At 35.7% G+C, this 21,317-nt stretch overlaps 3 protein-coding genes across 5 annotated transcripts; 1 reads left to right on the plus strand and 2 right to left on the minus strand.

Moving 5' to 3' along the window:
• Positions 1–1,278: 1,278 nt before the first annotated feature.
• LOC115957596 (eukaryotic translation initiation factor 3 subunit B-like) lies at positions 1,279–8,137 on the minus strand. 3 transcript variants are annotated; one of them, XM_031075884.1, is made up of 12 exons: positions 8,050–8,137; positions 6,270–6,440; positions 5,916–6,165; positions 5,497–5,643; positions 3,771–3,899; positions 3,416–3,544; positions 3,257–3,340; positions 3,048–3,172; positions 2,780–2,972; positions 2,132–2,664; positions 1,845–1,953; positions 1,279–1,723 (listed from the first exon to the last, which is right to left on the minus strand). In XM_031075884.1, the coding sequence occupies exons 2-12, from the start codon at positions 6,389–6,391 to the stop codon at positions 1,391–1,393; spliced, it is 2,154 nt and encodes a 717-aa protein (XP_030931744.1). In that variant the 5' UTR covers positions 6,392–6,440; positions 8,050–8,137; the 3' UTR covers positions 1,279–1,390. The 3 variants fall into 3 exon arrangements, with proteins under 3 accessions (XP_030931744.1, XP_030931745.1, XP_030931746.1); XM_031075885.1 differs by having other exon boundaries at positions 6,270–6,420; positions 8,050–8,128; XM_031075886.1 differs by lacking the exon at positions 8,050–8,137 and adding an exon at positions 6,831–6,883 and having other exon boundaries at positions 6,270–6,420.
• Positions 8,138–12,958: 4,821 nt separating this feature from the next.
• On the plus strand, positions 12,959–16,621 carry LOC115957359 (WRKY transcription factor 55). The gene is made up of 3 exons (XM_031075584.1): positions 12,959–13,483; positions 14,013–14,144; positions 16,117–16,621. Exons 1-3 carry the CDS (start codon positions 12,972–12,974, stop codon positions 16,553–16,555), a joined length of 1,083 nt encoding a protein of 360 aa, XP_030931444.1. The 5' UTR covers positions 12,959–12,971; the 3' UTR covers positions 16,556–16,621.
• Positions 16,622–18,286: 1,665 nt separating this feature from the next.
• LOC115954430 (WRKY DNA-binding transcription factor 70) lies at positions 18,287–20,158 on the minus strand. Its single transcript, XM_031072283.1, has 3 exons — positions 19,585–20,158; positions 19,050–19,151; positions 18,287–18,956 (listed from the first exon to the last, which is right to left on the minus strand). Exons 1-3 carry the CDS (start codon positions 19,944–19,946, stop codon positions 18,440–18,442), a joined length of 981 nt encoding a protein of 326 aa, XP_030928143.1. The 5' UTR covers positions 19,947–20,158; the 3' UTR covers positions 18,287–18,439.
• Positions 20,159–21,317: the final 1,159 nt, after the last annotated feature.

Here is a 21,317-nt window from a genome sequence, read left to right on the forward strand (position 1 = left end):
AAGAAAAGAAAAGAAAAGAAAAGAAACGTGTGGAGGAAAAAAAGAGATAAAAGGAAAAATAAAAAATCCTAATTGAAAAATACTACCATACTATTTTTACAATATTTTCTCAATAAATTTTACATAACAGATTTTTATTAGTTAATATTAGCGAGTAAAAAAATAATTTCAGTAGTGGGTTCAAATTAGAACTAGTAATAACTTTTCACATAAATTTTGTTGTGAAAGTATTGTGTAAAATGTTGTGAATATAGCAATTCTTATTGAAAAATATAGTTGTTAAAAAAAGAATAAATGATGATTAAAAAAAGAATAAACAATAAATGATGAAATAATATTTAAATGAGATAGAGAATGGGATAGAGAGTCTGTTGAAAGGTGTATTTGAAAAAGTTGGTAGCTAAAAGCTAAATGTCACTGTTCATTCTCCAAACAGGTAAAAATTAGGCAAAAATTTAGAGAGGCTGCTGGAGATGCTCTTAGGTACATGAGAATGAGAGTTGGGTGGGAATTGAAGAAAGACTTTTTATAATATAGAGAGAGGGTATAGGCATAGCTGCTGGGAGTGATGAGTAAGCTGCTGGGAGTATGGGGTTAGGTGCACGGGCATTTTGTGAGTGAGGTAGTTGGTGGAGGTGGAGGAGGGTGTTGACACAATTAATTAATTGACGTGTGTTAGATTTAGAGGTCAAAAGTTGAAGGGTTGAGGTGGGAGAGGGGTTAGGTAGGCAGGTGATTTAAAGGAATCATAAACAAAAACGATGGAGAAGATGGTGCTTTTATTATATTTGTTTTGCTGCTTCTTTTTTCTCCAACAAAATCATATATAGAAGAAATTAAACTTTGATCCACAACCACATAACTTGGTACTCATTTTGATCAAGATGGAGATGGAAAACTTTATGTAGAAATCGGTTATGATTATTGTTTGTTTCTGTACTAAAGAGTACTGACAGTGGCAGGTTTTCACTTGTGCCCGATCCTGACTGATTTGGGTCGGGTATTACCATATATATATTGATGAGTAAGAGAAACAAACCACAAGGTTCAAGTTGTAATTGAGTTCTGTTAATTAGGACAAAATCCTAACAATGTCATTTCAGTCCAAATTGTAGTGTCCAACATAGAACTAGAAAGTTCGCGGGCCAAATTAATGATAAGAACCTAACCACATGGGATAACTAAGAATTTTTATTAGGGAAATCCACGTACCATAATTATTGCAAATGTATATTTTTGTTTATTATAATCATCCAAATAAAAAATGATTTAACTGTGTCCCAAATTCTACACTTTTTCAAACCAAATCCAATTTCATTAAGCTGAAAGAGCATGAATTGTGCTGTAAATTGAGGGTTCTAATAAAGCCCTACAAAAATAATCACTAATATTACTCCTCAAACGAAAGGACCTCCTCGGAAACATCCAATATCTCCTCAACTTCAACTTCTTTTGCTTCACACTCCTCTTCATCGCTGGCTTCTCCATCCCTGAGTTCCAGCCTCTCCAGTTTTTCTACTTCATGCAAATGCTTCCACTCATTGACCCATTTGTCCCATTCATCCTTCAACATCCTCCGCTTATCACGATCTTGCTCACTCAATAGCATTGAAACATCCTGGTCCTCTACCTTGTACTTCATACTGTACTTCTTTAAGTTCTTAGCAATCTCTTCTTCTTTCTCAGGACTCAATACTGACGGTGGTCTTGGGCGCCACAATAACCGTCAAAAACAGTATGAGAACAAGTATACAGCAAATAATTTCACTTGTAATAGAGAAGGCAAATTGAGTTCGTGTATATACAAGACATGGTTAAAAACCATGGAATATTGGTAAGATTACCTGAAAGAAATGATCCTTCAAGATCCTATAAAGTAGCCTGCCATTGAAGGACCAGATGTTGAAACCATTTTCCATCTCATGTACCGAAGTCACTGCAGTTCCAACATACCTAATAGATGCAAAAAGGTCAAATGTTACAACCAAGATTACAAGAAAAAGAAAAAAATCTGCTGGATTGCCTTCCAACTAATTCAATGCAGGTATATATCTTAACCATGAAATGAATATAGCAGTTGTGCAGTGCACTTTGATTTGAATATAGCCAAACAATTAAACCACAAAATTACCTTCCAGTAGGATCCCATTCAATATCTGTTGCCATAAAATGCTCAGCTGTTGCCATGGTTTCAAGCTCATCAACATCATAAAACTCCAACTGTCCATTGAAACCCTTTAATCCTGCAAGTATAATGAAGCGACCAGCAGGTGACCAGAAAAGAGTATTTGCCTGCTTCCCTTTCAGAGTAGTGAGCTTTTTGACCTTGTCTGTATTGTTTACAGAGCGCATTGAGTAGAAACTTATATCGGGTCTTGGGTTATCACCATGGATAATTGCAAACCTGTGACCTTTTGGCTCCCATGCGAAGGCAATAATCTTATCATTCTTATTCTCAAGCTCAAAAACCTCAATGGGAATATCCCGTTCTCTTATACGAAAAAGCTCAAAACCTGTGCATGTGCTTTTTTTCGTTTTTGTATATCGATCAACCTTAACAGCAAGATAATCCCCATTGCTTTGCCAGTACATTTTGCATTCACTAACACTGAAAAGATTCTTCTGCCTTAACTCATCCTTACTTGGGATTTGCATAAGACTCACCTGAGAATCATTTGGATGAATTAACATTAATGTAACTTAATTCATACATTTGAGAGAAGAGAAAGCACAACTTGTAAATAAAAAAATCATATCCATATTAAACAACAATGCTCACCCTAGCAGGATGGTCACCCAGTTCAGGAACAAAGAGAGCAAAAATTGGATCAGTAGGTGACCAACTGAAATCCACAACATTTTCAACCTTCAAGGATTTCTTGTCAATAAGTGAAAAGGTTTCTGTTTCATAGACAGAGATAATGTTTTTCCCAATTCTAGCAAAATATTTGTCCTCTTTATCCCCTGCCCATCTGGGAAAAAAGGTATTAATCCATTAGATTAAGGAATGATATTGAAAATAGTCATATGCAGGAAGAGAAACTCACCTGAAAACAGGCCATGACACCCCTTTAACACCGCCAGTTGCTCCAATACCAAAGTCATCAGCACTTCCCTTGAAGCCTCTCATCACTTTTCCAGTTCTCACATCAAAAATATTTATCAGAACCATCTAAAATATAAATTCACATTATCAATATTTCCGGGCCCAATGAATTTACAGTTCAGTAATGACTGGCAAAGTAGAAAAACTCACATTTGCACCACAAGGATTACTTGGTTCGTGACTGCTATAGGTTACTAAATATTTCTCGCCAGGGGAAAAATCAATCAGTTTAACCTGCAGTTAATATCAATTAAATTATATATAAAGGGGAAAATGTTACACAATGAGAAACCAAAAACAAAATTCAACCTGAGGATGAGCATAACGCATAAGACGATTAAAGGTACTGGCACCTCCCCAAACAGCGGCACCTTGCCTATGAAGTGTCGCCAAGTAAGTCCCCAGTGGGGACCACCGCACAAAACTTTCAGTCCAGAACTGTAAAGGAAAACAAATAGGACCATTCATCAAAGTGATAAAGTATAAATTGGCCAATTTATAAATTTTCAATTAATAATGTTCCAGCAGTGAGCAGGTGTTCATTAATTGTTCTAGTATCAAACTATCACAGGAAAGAGAGAGATATCCTCCCAACAATACATAATCAACAGTATTATGTGATAGTATCAGGATATTTAGATTTAGATGTATATATTCTACTCACAGCACGCTCATAAACAGGCTCAGCCTTCAGCTGCATTGCATCATTCCACAAAACCTCCGTATCTGAACCAGCACGAATCACAAACTGATCACGAGCTTTTTCATCAGTCAGCCATTGTTGAAGATTTTCCTGCAATGACGCAAGAGCATATAGATCATAATAGACTTTTAAAGGGAAAAAATAGATAAATAGTGCAGATAGAGAGGGAATTTGTTCGCATGAAATTTTCTGATGAATACTAATATTTTATTGAAAAAGACCTCGGTATACAAGATATATACTAAGAGGACAAATTAGTCAAGAAAAAGAATAACTATTAATGAAAGTAAGCAATGAAGGCAACATCCCAAAACATGGACCCATCCTGCCAACACAAATAATATGCCACAGTAGCCCCCTAATCCTGAGCAATGCTAAACAGAAGGGAAAAGATCCTTTAGAACCCCAACTCTGCACCACCAATCAAGCCAAAAACAAACATTAGCCCCTTTTCCCTCGGTAAACGAAGTAGACCTGGAAAACCAGTGCCAACCCACTCGAATATACTTCCAAAAGCATACTCCATAGCCACCTCCAGCCTCCTTCAAACACCACCAGGCCCAATCAAAACCCTATTTGCATACCACCACCTACCTCCAGAGAGCATTCTTTACTGTAGCAAATTACCATAACCACTTTCACAACAGAGCTTGGTTAAACCACCCCATCTACCTCACTCTAAATCCTCCCTGTCTAATCTGGGTGCACACTGTCTTCCAATTCACAAGTTGATACTTAAATTCGTCCCCCAATCTGACCCAAAGAAAACCCCTCTGCACCTTCTCCATAAACAACTAGCTGGGAGACGATTGTTCACAGGAAATTAGGAACAACATAAACTATCTATTTGGTCAACACTCAACAGTGAACAAATCTAAAAGCATACCTATTACATATTAAAACATGCAAAGAAGGTACCTTGACGCAAATTATAATGAACTTTGATTTATTTTAGATCTAATTTATATGAGACGTAGAAATATGAGCTACAAATAAAATGTTATATGTTTTAAATAAAAAGTGTTCTCTAACAAGTTCTCTTGCATTGCATCAAAAATACTAGCCATAAAATGGCAGATTAAATACACAATTTAGTTTTAACTTGATGTGTGGTGTTGTGTAACTTACCAAAAAATATTGCTTTTAGTAGCTAAGGACAAAGATACTTGTATGTTTTTCTTATTTGGATTCTAAAGAGGATGGGGGAATCTGATCATAGAATTTCATCTTTTCCTCTCTTTTTTATTGCATATAAAGTTGCTTTTTCAGAAAAACCATATTAAACATGTTACCCTAGTGGATTGGGGTTGCACGTGTGAACATAGTGGTGAATATATTCCTCATCTGTTCCCCATTGCTCTTTTGCAAGGGAACTATTGTCCTTTGCCTGTTGTTTTTAGGGTCCAAAAAGTGGTGTTTGATATGATATGTATGGAGGATGGAAAAAAGAGAGGAAAGGAAGCGTGAGAATGACGTAGAAAATAGAAAAAAGAACAAATCATTATGTAAATGCATCAAGAAACGGTGAATGCTGGAAATTCAAAGCATGGGTTTTTAGGGAAGTGAATTATATATGCATGTAGGCATAGTAAAAGCAGCTGATAATAACATATTCAAGTTCAATTAGAATTTTAAGGACAATGAGAGAACAGAAATCATGAAAGAAACAGATTGATTGAAGAAATACCCCCGGAGTATATGGCTTAAATTCAGGAGGGGCCCACTGATCTGGAACTTTCATGAAGATATCAAAATCATCGAACATGTTGACCGCAAAAATGTGACGCTTGTCCAACTTGTACCCATTAGTTCTCTCCTTTGCAAGCTCAGCTTCCTACAATAAAAAGGATATGCATAAGCATTAAACCCCACTGTATTAATTTATGACACAACAACAACAACATTAATACCCATAGCAAGCAAGTGCTTATAAAATATAAAAAGCAACAGGCATAATATATATATATATATATCTATATATAATATAATATAAAAACAGAAACTTTAACTAACATAACAATCCAATTGCATTGGTATATACTATATAATAAGTAACCAAAGATTAAATTCATATCAATGAGTGGAGAGAGAGAGAGAGAGAGGTACCTCAGGGGTATTGAACTCAATAAAGCAATAGCCTAAGGTAGATTGTGTCTGAGGATCAACAGGCATGCAAAGGCCATTCTCCTTGATGACACCAATCTGACTGTAGATTCTATGAATAACATGTTCAAGCTTTTCTTTCTTCGTTTTCGCATCTACTTCAGGGAGATTGTCAACAATAATAATATTGCCAAACCCATTACTGTACAACTCCAAATCCTTATTCAGATTCTTATCTCCTTCTTCATCATCGCTACATTACAATCCAGAAAGAGTGTCAAATCCAAACTGAAATTTATATATAATTCAGCGTGTACGTAATTGCTAATAATAATAATAATAAATTGGGTGTTATACCTTGGGATGCCGAAGTCTTGGCCAGGAGGGAGGTGAATGGAATTGAGGTCGAGTGGGAAGAAATCAATTCCGAGAAAAGACGCCGTCGTCTCTATGTCTTTCATCACCATCACGTCCGCCATGTTTGCCTTTCTTTTCACTCTCTCTGTTACTGTTACAGAAAGATAATTTCTGCTGCTAACTTATTAAACCACAACAAGAAGTAAAAATAAATAAAACAACTACAAAGATTCTTGCTTATGAGTCTTCAAAGATTTGAAGGCCGAATCTCCAAGAAACTCAATTATGAATGAGAGTAGCTAGTGATAACCTATGTGCAAATAAAAGACAGTCAAGAATATTGTCGGTTTCTTTTTTTTTTGGATTAAAAAAATAAGAACATTGTCGATTTCGGTTTGTGCAGTCCCTATTATTTTGGTGTGTGTGGACTGATTTCTAGGATTTTTTTTTTAGAAGATGGTTTCTACTTTCTAGGATTTAATTATAGAGATTTGCTTCTTAGAAAAAGCAACACGGCTTAAACCATCTTTTTTTTTTCCTTTTTAATTAAATATCAGGTACCTGTGTCATTATGTCATATAATTATCTCACCAAATCATCCAAGGCGTTAGAGAAATACCATGCTAATCATAAATAGCAATTTTTTTTTTTTTTTTGAGAATCAAATAGCAAAATTTTTGGTTTGATCAAATATCAAACTTTAATACTTTATACTTTAGAAATTTTTGGTGTGACAAATAGCAAACTTTAATACTTTAGAACCCAAAAAAAATAACGATATTAATAAGTATAGGTAAAAAAGAAGATAAAATTCCAAGTTCCAACCTGTGATTATTTTCAACAGAGGTCGGGTCTTTAACTCTTTATAAAGAATAAATAAAAAAGAGAGTAAAAAATAAATAAATAATAACTGTGGGCCCGAGAGGTCTGCAACCCAGCCCAAACTCTACCTGGGCCCAGAACCCGTGCTGAGGGGGTATCTTGCCGAAGACGAATGGTCAGTGGCCGACATGGCGAAGGGAACGGCCGAGGACTTACCCTGTCCTCGGCATTCCAGAGCTGTAATAGAAAGGCCCACACTGCGGTGTAGGCAATCCCCAAACAGCCCCCTCCAAGGGATGTGAACGAAATGGGGCCCATAGGAAAGCAGGGTGTGAAAGTCGGACTAAAGAAAACGCGTCCTTTTTCAGTAAATGCACCTGCCAATACCCAGAGACGGTTGAAAAGAACAGACGTTTGGACAGTGTGAACCTTGATCCATGCAACTAATAGAAAGTTTGATGGGACGGCTGACGGGACGGGTACAGGGATAAGCTCCCGCCTGACCTACAAGTGGAGGGTCAGGATCAACCGGGCCGGACTATATAATAAAAAGGAAGGTGCGCCAAAAAGGGTGGGGCTGGGAAAGATGGCCAAGAAACGAGAGCCTCCCAGCCCACCTCCATGAGAAGTACTCTAGGGGTGACGATCATTTAACCTTGTATGAACCCCCTGAAAAACCCACCGCCTATCGATCAAGGCCTAGCCTTTCAAACCCACGCTCTACAAATGATATTGTTAGGGCCGTTTTACGTGCGAACCCGACACTGTTACGGTCCGCCACGAATCGTGACCCTACAATAACAAATCCTTAAATTACTCAGTCATATTTCTAACATATTTTTACATAAAATACGTACTTGTTTGAATATTTTCACCATACCAACGTGAAAACTAGAAACAGCAAAGAAGAAAAAGGATACAAAAAGAGAATTAAAGAAGAAAAAAAAACTTTGAGTACCTGATGGCTGATTTTGATTCTCCAATGAAGTTTTTTTTTTTTTTGTTGAGAAATTCTCCAATGAAGTTGAGTTAGCAGAACGAGTTTGGGAACTTAGCTTTATTGTGATTATTATTATTGTGCAGTTTTCTTTTATAGAAGCTTGAGGCGGTGATCTCTCAAAAAAAAAAAAAAAGAAGCTTGAGGCGGTGATCGACTTTGGTTAGGAAATTCAAGTAGGATTAGGATTTAGGAAATTCCAATGCTCAATGTATCCGGGGATGTTTTAGGACTTGGGAAATCTCATGCATGTGTGCGACTGGCTGGTTTTATCATGCTTATCTCTCTCTCTCTCTCTCTCTCTCTCTCTCTCTCTCTCTCTCTCTCTCTCTCTCTCTCTCTCTCTCTCTCTCTCTCTCTATATATATATAGAGGAACCCATTCTACTTTCTACTAAGAGCAGAGATGGATGGAACCACTTATGGTGAGACAATGCCATGACCACCCTTTCCCTCACAAATTTTTCTTAATAATATAATATTATAGGGGGAAATGGGTATATTTCCATAATTTACAAACTATGCAACAAAATGTCTCTGTTTTGAAATTATTTAGCAAAATGCCCTTAATTTTGAAACTCAATTTTAACAAAATCAAGTTACAAGTGAAAATTTTGCCACGCAAAATGCCCTTGATTTTGAAACTCAATTTTAACAAAATCGAGTTACAAGTGAAAAATTTACCACTTAAATTTTTCTGAAAAATTTAAGTGGAACTCGACATTGCTAATGTTGAGTTCCACTTAAAAATATACATAAACTTGATTTTGAAGATATCGAGTTTTACATAAAACTCGATTTTGTTAAAATCGAGTTTCAAGACCTAGGCTTATAGATCTGTTGAACGATACAAGGTTCACCTAGTTACCAAAGGCTTTACTTAGGAATATGACATTGACTATAAGAAAACATTTGCTCTGGTTGCTCGCCTTACATCTGTCACGTGTCTCATTGCTGCGGCCGCCATTCGCCATTCGCCGTTGGCCTCTTAATTTATCAGATGGATGTGAAGAATGCTTTCCTCAATGGAGACCTCCAAGAAGAAGTGTACATGCAACCACCCCCTTGTTATACTCACCCATTCCATCAAGTTTGTCGCCTTCGTTGTGCTCTTTATGGCCTCAAGCAGGCACCTCGGGTTTGGTTTGAAAAGTTTAGCTCAGTTATTGCTTAGCAGGGTTTCACTTCGAATTCTCATGACACTGCTCTCTTCGTCCAAAAATCCTCTGCTGGTATCACTCGTATTCTTCTTTATGTTGATAACATGATTATTACTAGAGATGACTTTGTAGGTATCTACTCACTATAGCACTTCCTTAGTCAACATTTTGAGATGAAAAATCTAGGCACTCTCAACTATTTTCTTAGGCTTGAGGTTACCTTATCCTCTATCTTTCCCAAGCTAAATATACTTCTGATCTTATCTCCAAAGCCAAATAAGACCGTTTCCACTCCCTTGAAATTCAATGCCAAGCTCACACCCTTGGATGTGAACCTATATCAGATGCTACTCGTTACCGTCAGTTGTTTGGTAGTTTGATCTATTTACTGTCACTCGCTCGAATATTTCACATGTTGTAAGTATGGTTAGTAAATTCATGGACACCCCTCGTTCTATTCACTATGTTGTTGTTCTTCGGATTCTCCGATACATCAAGGGTACACTTTATCATGGTCTTTACTACTCCTCTCAGTCTTCTCTTGAGCTCCATGCTTGTTCAGATGCGGATTGGGCAAGTGATCCGACTGATTGATGCTTCATCACAAGTTTTTTGTTTTTTGTTGGGTACTTTACTTGTCTTATGGTGTAGCAAGAAGCAGGATGTGGTTTCCCATTCCAATAGCAAGGCTGAGTATCATGCTCTTGTCGACACCACCTGCGAGCTTGTGTAGCTTCGAGGGCTCTTGACTAACATGGATGCTCCACAGCCCACTGCTACTCCTCTTGATTGTGATAATCGTAGTGGTATCTACATTACTCATAACAATATCTTCCATGAACGCACCAAGCACATTGAGATCGACTGCCACATCACTCGCTAGCATCTCAAGAAAGGCAATATTCAGTTGTTCTCCATCTCCTCTACCGACCAACCTGCTAATATCTTCACCAAAACTCACCTGCCTAGTTATCTTCGAGATCTTATATCCAAACTCCAGTTAGCTTCCTCCTTGCCACCTCAAGTTTGAAGGGAGATGTTAGTATATAACTTAGTCTAGTTTAGCCTAACCCATCAGACTTAGCCCAGTATATTGTACTTGTAATATACTCATATTACTTATACTTCACACATACTTAGCTTGTATAAAACTCTTTATTGTATATTGATTATACATACAAAATATACATCAATATACAGTATATCTACAAACAAAGTTGGTTCTCTGAAAATGTGGTGCTTATTGAAGCTTACCATGTTTTGGAGTATGGAAGGGAGCATTCACGAAGTTCCATTGGGTCAAGCTTGAAAAATGTCCAAAGCTTATTGTTGTTATAATTTATTTGGTGTTTTTCTGTCCCAAGCGGCATGTGCAGTGTGTTGGGCCCTCCCCATTAACAGGCAACAGGTCATCAGTCCTTTCAAATGTGATTGTGGCCTCGTCCTATATATTGGGTGAATTTGAATATCATTTATTTGTTAAAAATTAAAAATTTATTGTTAAAAATATTATAATAAAATAATTTTTAAATATGTGAATAATTATGTAGAACCCAAATTTATATTGAAATCTGAGTTTGGATGACTTTTGTGGGTCTATAAACAATACGCTTAGGCCCACAGACAAAACGCAAAACGCAAGGATTGGGCAAAACGCCCAATCCAAACGTATTAAAATTGCTACACCCACCATTATTGGAATGAAGTGATATTTGAGTTCACATTCAATGGCTAACCAATAAACGTACCTTTCAGTGGCGGAACAAGGGCATATACACTTTTTAAAGTATTCATTTGAATGGACTTTTTTATAAAAATAAAAATAAAAAAAATAAATAAATAAAAAAAATCTTTTTTTAATAGGTGAAAGTACAACTGTATCTTGAAAAAATAATGTAATGCCTTAAACAATTGTAAATTTTTCTTCTTTGAGATGAATATAAGATCATCGAAACAAAGTGCTTAGTTCTTATGTAATTTCATAATTAGAGTATTTTAATCAATTACTTGCAATAATATTAAATTTTGGGGAGATCAATATTGTATGGACATCGATAGGCTATTTCCACAAACTTTCCCTTTATAAATTGAGCCATTCGAGAAGGGTGACCTATATATGTTCTTTCTATTATATATTTATCTTCCTTGTTAAAATCTATAGAGAACTTCTAGAAAAATTTGAAAGAAAAGTTTGGTACAAATAGAGAATTATTATTTCCGGTAAACATATATATGCAAGTAGTAAGAAGGTTAATTAACGTGGCATGGGACATTGGGACCCCATGGAATCTTGACCGGTGGGTATATGGACGTTGTTTGTCATATGAGGGTAGACCCCATACATGGTCATGATCCACGACGTAGGGTAAAGGTTTGAATCAATTTTGCATAGGAATTGGGAGATTTTAGCCTTTTGCCCTTAATTTTTCAAAAATTTAGCAATATGCCCTTGTTTCGAAACTATATAGGGATATGCCCCTGTTTCGATACTCGATTAACTTAAAATCGAGTTTCAAAGAAATACTCGATTCATAGAAAATCGAGTTACGCCGAATAAAACTTAAAAAAAAAAAAAAAAAAAAAAAAGCATGGAACTCGATTTTAGGGAAGTCAAGTTCCAAAACGTCACTATAGGGCTTAAAAACGCCACTATAGGGCCCCTTGAACCTGGTATGGGGACTTAAAAATTTTGCAGGAAAACGCCGCTATAGGGCCCTAAAACGTCACCATAGGGCTTAAAAAACGCCACTATAGGGCTCCCAGAACAGAGCGATTACACTTAAAAATTTTTTTGCAGGAAAACGCCGCTATAGGACTTTAAAACGTCACTATAGGGCTCAAAAACGCCACTATAGGGCACCCTGAATATGGGCCAATCACACTTTTAAAAAATTGCAGGAAAACGCTGCTATAGGACTTTAAAACGTCACTATAGGGATTAAAAACGCGACTATAGGGCCCCCTGAATATGGGGTGATTACACTTATAAAATTTTTTTTCGCATGGAACTCGATTTCCTGAAACTCGAGTTCCATAGATTTTTTTTTTTTTTTTTTTAAGTTTGATCGGTCATAACTCGATTTTCTACCAATCGAGTATTTAATTGAACTCAATTTTAGGATAATCGAGTATCAAAACAGGGGCACGCTCCTATATAGTTTGCAAACAGGAGCATATTGCCAATTTTTTTAAAAATTAAGGGTAAAGAGCCAAAATCTCCTAGGAATTGTAATACACATGTATGATCGATGGAAGAATCTATAGCCCCGGCCCACTAAACCTTCAAATTAAGGACCAAGAACTTACTTCATTTTTTTTATATGCAATGCATGGTCATACTTCTTCAATTTTGCAAATAGAAAAAAACAAACATGGTCGCACTTCAAACCTCAGAAAATTCTCCGAGGGGTCCAAAAAGTTTGGATTCAATGGGGCAAGGTCTTCCTCTAGACTAAGGAAAAAGTTTGAAATCCTTTTGCGGACCATGACTAAGTCATTTTTCCAAGTTCTTTCTATTATATTGTAAAGGTCTACCGTGTGAAAGAAACTCAAACTTGGAATAATTTCCTCAATCTTTCTCTCTTAGTATGAATATCAGCATCATCAAAGACCACCGAAAGGTTTACATCAATCCCATTTAAATTTCCTCATACTATATATGTTCAAATCTAAGACAAATTAAGCCAAAGAAAAATTAAGCAGAGAGAAAAATCTCAGATAAACCATGGAGGAGACAAATCCAATATCTATAATCCGTCAAGGGTGTAAGTTAGCAAGAGAACTTGAAGCAAACCTACCAAACCTCACTGACCAGCACAACATGCTCTTAACATCCTGTGTTGAAATCATAAAGGTTTTCAATACAGCAAGGGAACGACTATACACTACTCAATATCGGGACCCCATGTCACACAACCCCATGAACATGCTAATCCGACAACCACAGGAGTCACAACAGACTCAGATTGAAGCAGCTGCTGATCTGCAGGGATGGCTAAGGTCTAATTACACCCAAGCAATGGACATATTTCAATTACAACTTCAAGCTGATCAAAGCAGGAACCCATTTGAGACGCAGAAATTGGGGTCCGATGTCCATGTTGCAGCAGCTGGAAGAGATCATGCGGAAGCTTCTGCACGATCTAGGAGCACAGGAGGAGGAGAGTTTCCGGTTCCACCAATTGACGTATCAGATTCTGGTACTGGTAATTCATCCTCACAAAGACAGCGAAGAAGGTGAGATATATTTTTAACTTTGGAAAATCTAATTCAAATGTATGTGATTCAAGTTTTTATTCAGGTCAGTACTGTTACAATATTTTCTTCTCAATATGGGCGACTTGGAATCATTCCTCTCTGGCTCTAAACCTAAAAGTAAACTTTACTTGCCAAAAAGGAAAAGAAGAAACCTAAAGTAGACAACCATTTCATGGATTATTGCTTTTGCGCTTTCTTTGGAAACACGCAAATAATAATTAGAACCAAAATGAAAACGTTTTGAAAGTAAAACGGTCAGAAGTTGTTTCTTAGAAATGGAAAAACCACTAGCTAGATAGTTAGTCAGAGAAGCACAATATCCTAGATGTAGTTTCTTCTTCAGATATACCAAGTTGATTATAGCTTCTGTTACATATTATAAGAAAAGTCTTGATTTTGTTGGAACTAATGAAACATAGCTAAGTGATTAAGATCTTTAATTAATTACCTTGTCATTTAGGGTACCAATATTAATATATAGTTATGTTTTATGATTTTAAATAAACAGGAGGGATGATGGGGAGAGACGGACATTGACGGTGCCTGTACCTCGGATTGGAAATACTGAGATTCCACCGGAGGACGGCTTTACATGGAGGAAATACGGCCAGAAAGAGATACTTGGCTCAAAATACCCAAGGTAATTAATGACTGCCATATATGTACCATTATCATGGTTATTGGTTACAGTGAGAGGCAAATTAATTAGATTTATGATTATGCATTCAATGATTCTTGTTATTAGTTTGACACTTTCAATATTAATGCATTGAATATACAAGGAAGGCCTTTGATCAAAAACGCTACAGTACTATCAAATCTATTGACGCATGCTTTTACCTTTCCTTACTCCTTGGACTTTGACCGGATCCATGCGTACTCTACAATGCATATGACTATCAATTCAAAGCTAATATCAGATAGGTGAATTTCTTAGAAATTAATTAGGTCTCTTATTAAATTTTGTAAAACTGTCAATTACAAATTCTAACTCTAACCTCTCTTTAAGACTTTGATCAAATTCATGTGAATGGGTCTGCCAGAAATTGACTCATTCTACAAACCAATTAAGGTTTACTACTTGTTGGAAAACGACCTGTATTAATGCTTTGATTAATTTTGTTGGAGAAACTTTTAACTGTTTTTTTTTTAAATAAAAAATAATAATAAATAAAAAAATAAAAAAAAAGATCTTTAAAATGGTGTCTTAATTTAACATAAGCATATTACTTCATCTAAAAACTTAAGTCTATAAATTTGTGCCTAATCATGTTATTTTTATTTCGTAAAATTCTTTATTCTTTTTCCTATTTGGAATTCCATTCAAACGTGTGAGTCATTGTTTCTCCATTAATTTTGAGATCTCCCTTTTTATTTCACAAACAGGTCCTACTAACTCTCCCTTACTCTCATCCATAGGAACCCCACATGTCCATGTCCATAACAACCTTACGCTATATCATTCTTTTTTTGGTTTAGTACATATCATTAAGAATACCATATAGTTTGGCATTTTTCCAAAGATCATTTACATGGACTTTGTAGGCTTCTTTTGTGTAATGTACTCTTGTGTGGGCTCAATGTACATGCTCTATATTTTCATACCAATTACTGCAAAAAGGAACTTGATAACTTTTCTCAGCTTCCCACACGCCACCTTTAGCTAGGGTTGTAAGTAAACTGAACTATTTATGATTTGCTTGATCTTGTTTTGGGAAAAAATATTGTTGTTGTTTGTTTATTTAGGAAATAAGCCAAGCTCAAGCTCAAATTTAGACTTAACAATTAAACGTGTCAAGATTAAATATAATAACGTGTCAATGAACAAACTCATTAATCTAAGACTTGAATTAGTATATTTAATATTATATGTTTAGATGCATAAATGTGTAAAATATATTTAGATAGATATGGCATTGAATTGTGTAAATTTGTAAATAAATTTATAATATATCAAATTGCTATTAATAATACAATGGTGATATTAATAGACTAGTGAAGGAGTAAAATTTTTTACTTATTGTGTTTATAATACATGCAAAAAAAGAAAAAAGAAAAAAGGAAGTTGATCAAGTAGTTCATGAATAAAATTGAGCTTGTCCAATTAGAAAACAAACTAGACTTGAATATGTAATTTAGTTGTTAATAAACTTGAGCTCAGTTTGTGAATTAAATGAATAAACATAAAATTTAAATGCTCGGCTTGGGTTGATTTGTTTACAACCTTAATTACTATTGACTTGTACTACTTGAAGAGACTTTAATTGAGGTCTTAATATATATAAACGCCACTTAATTCAAAAGTTTAAGATCAGTTATGATATATTAAATTCTCTTTTCTCTTCTTTTTTTTTTTTTTTTTTCCTTAATGTGTAACTTGCACTCACATGGAGAAGGTAGAATCATTGAATGTAACATTCCCATCACGATGATAGAACTCACATTTGTGGAGTCTACCTACCTTCATATGAGACAAACAACCATTACTAAAAAAATAAATATATAGGATCTGAGAGAATATTCAATTTTGGACTTTTTCTAACTTAAGGGTCGTTATAATTTTGATTTCTTATTCGTTTACTTGTATTTTGGTCGATGACCGTCTTCATCAGAGGTTACTTTAGGTGCACCCACCAGAAGTTATACCAATGCCCAGCCAAGAAACTCGTGCAGAGGCTGGATGACGATCCCTACATGTTTGAAGTGACATATCGAGGTGGTCACACATGCCACATGTCATCCACGGCACCATCAATTCCACCACCACCTGATCAAATTTCACATGACATTGCCCAATTTATAGCTTCCCAGCCTCTACCATCTAGTTCAGTTCCTCTAAGCAGTTGGCTCTCAATGGACAGTCTAGGAAGGGGAGGAAGTGGTAGTGGTGCGGGTCCTTCCACCACACGAAGTGGCAAAGAAGTTGAATTCCCGGTTGCAGATATGGCTGATGTAATGTTTAACTCAGGCAGCAGTAGTAGCAATAGCATGGATTTTCTATTCCAAGCCCCCGAAGATGTTAAATGGAAGCCAGGTGACAAACAAGGTTGATCGATGGACTAACAGGAAATTTAATAATTTTGTGGAGCTGATTATGATTTATTTCTTCCTATTGCACCTTTTACTTTTGGTAGTAAAGTAGATCAAGCATATTTAGAGGTAATAAAATTTGAACCATCCATTTATCGGCAACTTCAAGTATGGGCAGATCAAAATTTTGGAACCGCACTTTGTGTAAACTTGGTGGTCATAAATGTCCACCTTACATTACATATATAGTTATTGATCATATATAGGAAGAGGTCTACACTATACAATGAGCTTTGTATGCATACCTGCCAGACTGACTGCTGCAAATGGATTTCCTTCTCCATACTTGGGAAAGAAAGTAGCTAGGTAACCAATCCTAAAGATTTATTATCCGGCAACTTCTTGTTAGGTCAACCTTAATTGAGTTTTTCAGGGATGTAACTAATTTATTTGCTAACTTTTGTACCATTTTAATATACTATGTTTTTCATGTGGCTTTTATACTTTTGTGTTGCTACAAGTTTACTATAGCCTATAGCTAGGCATGATATGCATGCAAGTCCTAATTTTTCAATTAGACAAGTATTTTTGTTTCTATAAAACTTTATAGGCAAAAATACACTTTACAGCTTTTAACTTTAATCAATTGTTATTTTAGTACATTAAGTTAAAAAATTGTCATATTAGTCCATTAACTTTGATCAATTGTCATTTTAATCTTCCGACTTTTTTAAAAAAAAATCATTTTAATCTTCTAATTTTAAAAAATTAGCCACAATAGATGGAAGGACAACAATGACCACTACCCACGTTAACAAAATTAGTAGACTAAAATGACAAATTTTTAAACTTTGTTAACTAAAATGACAATAAATCACAGTTATAAGAGGTGACATGAATTTTTGTGTTAAATTTGGTGACGGTGAATTCTGAATTGAGCAATTGCAATAAAACTATTATACATTTATGTGTAGTGCATTGTTATTCACACAAGTGTGACTTAACGATGGGAATATATATATGAAAGGTTTGATAGGTCCTTTCGTGTGAATTTACTTGACCACAAGAGGCACAAAATAACATGCGAGATTGAAGTTAGGATCATTTGGCCAAATGCATGCATGGGCGGAATAAGATTTAAGTTGATTCGATCTTTCGAATCATGACATAATTCATTTTCGTTGTTTACTTTACATATTAACGGTCCTATCCTACATATTTGTTGTCATTCATTCTTTCCACCAATTCAATTTTCCACTTTCCCCTTTAAATACGCATTGTCCTAGGACTACACTTTTTGGCGACAATACTGTCCACTCACTGCCTCTCCTTTTGTCTTATTCCTTTAGACTTAAAGAAATCTAAACCCTGTACATTTGTGTGTCGATGTAGAGAAATTCTGCGTTTACACTACATATGTAACTTCGTAGAAAAACAGGTTGCGATTTTGGGGATAAGCTATGATCAAATTGTGTGGTAAAGTCCGCAAGTATCATGTGCTTGATAAACAAATTTCGGACCATCTAGAGGATCGAATATGAAGTCTTTCCATGCTACTTGAGAAAAAAAAGCATTCCATCTTGTCAGACCCCACCCGGCCTTTCATACCACTTTTTCCACAATTGTTTGGAAATTTTGGTGATTTTGAATCTTTGGTATTATCTCCTGGGCCCATGTTCTAGATATCAATAATATGCTTTTAAGCTTCTGTCTTCCCCCCCCCTAAAAAAAAAATTTAAATATAATCACAAATTTCCTGCAAACTTAAACTTACTATAAACATCATTATTTCCTTGCAAGCGGGGAAAGTAATGTCACATGGTACAGGAAATCATATTACAAAAAAAAACGTTACATTAACTTTTACATGGACGCCTAGGCTAGAGGAACTACTACTTAGTACTACTAAATATCATCAAAATTGAAATCACCATCAAAATGACCACCAAAGTCCAAACCATGTGAAGCCGTCTCCGTACAGGAGTACATAGTAGATACCACGTCTCCGTTATCGGACCCCAACTTGGGGGACATAATTGCAGGCCCAACCAATTCAAAATCCTTAAAATCTGTCCACAAATAACTATTATTATTATCAGTACCCAAGGAGGAGAGGTTATCAGTTAGATCACTGAGTGCTTCTTCCTTAGATTCTTGTTTTATGGTTGGGGTAGTGGATGAGCTTAGCGCTTGATCATGATCAGCTAGTTTGCCATTGCCCCACATTGAGTCTGGGGGATTAACAATATATGTTTCCCAAAGATCAGGTTCCATGATGATTTGTGGTGCCTTTAGAGGGTCTTTGCAAGTGTGAAGCCCTATGTATGTGATTTGATACATTTGTGGGTCTTCTTCCATTCTCTGCACTTGTTTGGTTGCTCGGCACCCTTGGTCGTACTTCCGTGTACATCTGAAGTAACTCCTGTTATATATTCACAAATCCAATTAGCTACCTCTTCTTAACTAGCTAGCTTCTAATAAAAGAGCAACCTTGAACAAAAGAATAAATAAAGACCTTGGGTGTTTAGCATTGAGGATCTCCTTTTGGCCATACTTTCTCCATGCATGATCGTCATCCGTTGTGTGAGAAACTTTTGCCCATGTCTGTGTGGTCTTCCTGCAAACAACAAAACACAACCATTGGAATCCATGTCTAATTGATGTCACATTGAAACTAATGGTTTCAAAAAAAAGTACAATTTCTCAAGCTAATAAAAAATAGCCACTTAAATCCAAACCCTTCAAAAAAAGGTGAAATTGAAAGGGGTCAGTTCACAGTTCTGACAGAAAAGTACATTCAGCTAAAGTGAGGCATATAGCACATGATTAATACCATCCCAATTGCTATGATTAATTCCCATACGGATCAGTTTAATTTTATATATATATATATATATATATATATATGTATATATTATAAGTATTAGATCACATAATTGAAGAAGATGAGTACTACTATATATGACCTTATAATCTTCATATATAAGAACTTAATTAAAAAGAGTGGTGGCCGGTAATAATATATATAAAATTATAGGAAAAAAATATACCTTCTCTTATAACAGCCTCTCCGATCCTTGGGAGTTGGCCTCTTTCTACTCTCGCCAGAGTCATCAGACCTGGGGTCATCGCAATGTGAATCAGCATGGGAAACAGCCAGATTCTGATGAATTACCTCACCAGACTCACAAGAAGAAGTGAATACGGAAAGAGTCTCAGTGAAAGATCTCAAGATTTTCGAGACAAGTTCATGAGGTGAGGGTGAGGATGAGGCATGGTCATGAGTTATTTCCAAGGGCTTGTGGAGAATGGACTTAAGCTGGGTTGCATAGTCTCGGCCTTCAACTAGCTCTTTGATCACCTTTTTCCGAGTAGTTGATGGACCTTCAGACCAAGGATGAGTAGTTTCCATAGTATATGTTTGTGGATCTAGATAGTTGATGATCTTGTTTGTTTGTTTGTTTGAAAGATGAAAAAATTAACTGGCTATAGAGTACTGGGAGATGGTGTTGGTGGGGATGAGGAGGGTGAGAATATGAAAGGGATAAGGGCGTGTGTGTTTTTTTTATATGAGCTACAGAATGAGATGATGAGGAAATGGAGAAGTAATTTAACGGAAGCTGTAAGGAAAGAGGGGCGATAGATCATTTCATAGGAAAGCAAGAACGAAAATTCCACGCAGATGCTTACAAAGCTCGTGCTGACGTTTCTACCATGATGTTAGGCTTACGCTGGCTGCTTTCCCTTTCAGCTTATCTGGCATAGTAACTTCTTTTACTTTATACGAACTTTTTCAGATCATGGACCTCCCTCCCCTACCTCACCACTATTTACTATTATTATTACTAGTACATTCAGTGTATCTGAATGAATCTGAATTCATTTTTTTTTTAACTTTACTCACCTTCTTTTCTCTAGCTAGGGTGTACAATTTAAATCTTGCTGCAGAACCTTTTGTATATATCGTTGTGATGATAAATGCTGGTGGCAACTTTTCAACTTTCACAACATTAAGGCCTAGCCGGTAAGATTCCGGATAATAAGTCTCGGAATTTGGGTACAAGCCTCACCAACAACTAGTCGTGTAATAGTGTTCTTTATATTTCAATTCTGTTTAAAAGGGTTCAAAGAATAATAAGTAAATTTGTCACATATTACGTGCATAGAGTCTCATCCGAGAGCGGATATAATGATACTATAATCACATTCAGATAGGGAAGCCACATTAGTTGTCTTCCCTCTATTCATTTTTTGTTTTTTTTTTTTTTTTTTTTAAAAATCAACTTTTAACTTCTTTGTGTTAAATTATAAACACGTACATGATATAATAACTATTACGTCAACACTACCGCACATCCTTTGTGTAATAGTCACTCCACAAATATAAGTGCTAATAAAATATGAAGAGTAAGGGTCGATGTTCAAGTCTCCATGAGAGAGCTTCACACACATATATACTTAGATTATGCTAAAATGAAGAGTAAGGGTCGATGTTCAAGTCTCCATGAGAGAGCTTCACACACATATATACTTAGATTATGCTAAAATGAAATTTCTATCTTCTATCAAACAAAAACAAAACAAAAAAACTATCACTATCAACTAATTCAACAAAAAATTTATACTTATCCAAAAAGGTGCATTTGAACAAATATCATTTCACTTAAAACCAATAATTGATAAAAAGATAAACATAATACAAAATATACATTTCATTTTAAAAAGGAGGCTCGAAAACATATGAAAATGCACAAGAATACTGATGTATACCATATATGGACCA

This window comes from Quercus lobata, chromosome 8 (assembly GCF_001633185.2).
Source record: "Quercus lobata isolate SW786 chromosome 8, ValleyOak3.0 Primary Assembly, whole genome shotgun sequence".
Taxonomy (NCBI): domain Eukaryota; kingdom Viridiplantae; phylum Streptophyta; class Magnoliopsida; order Fagales; family Fagaceae; genus Quercus; species Quercus lobata.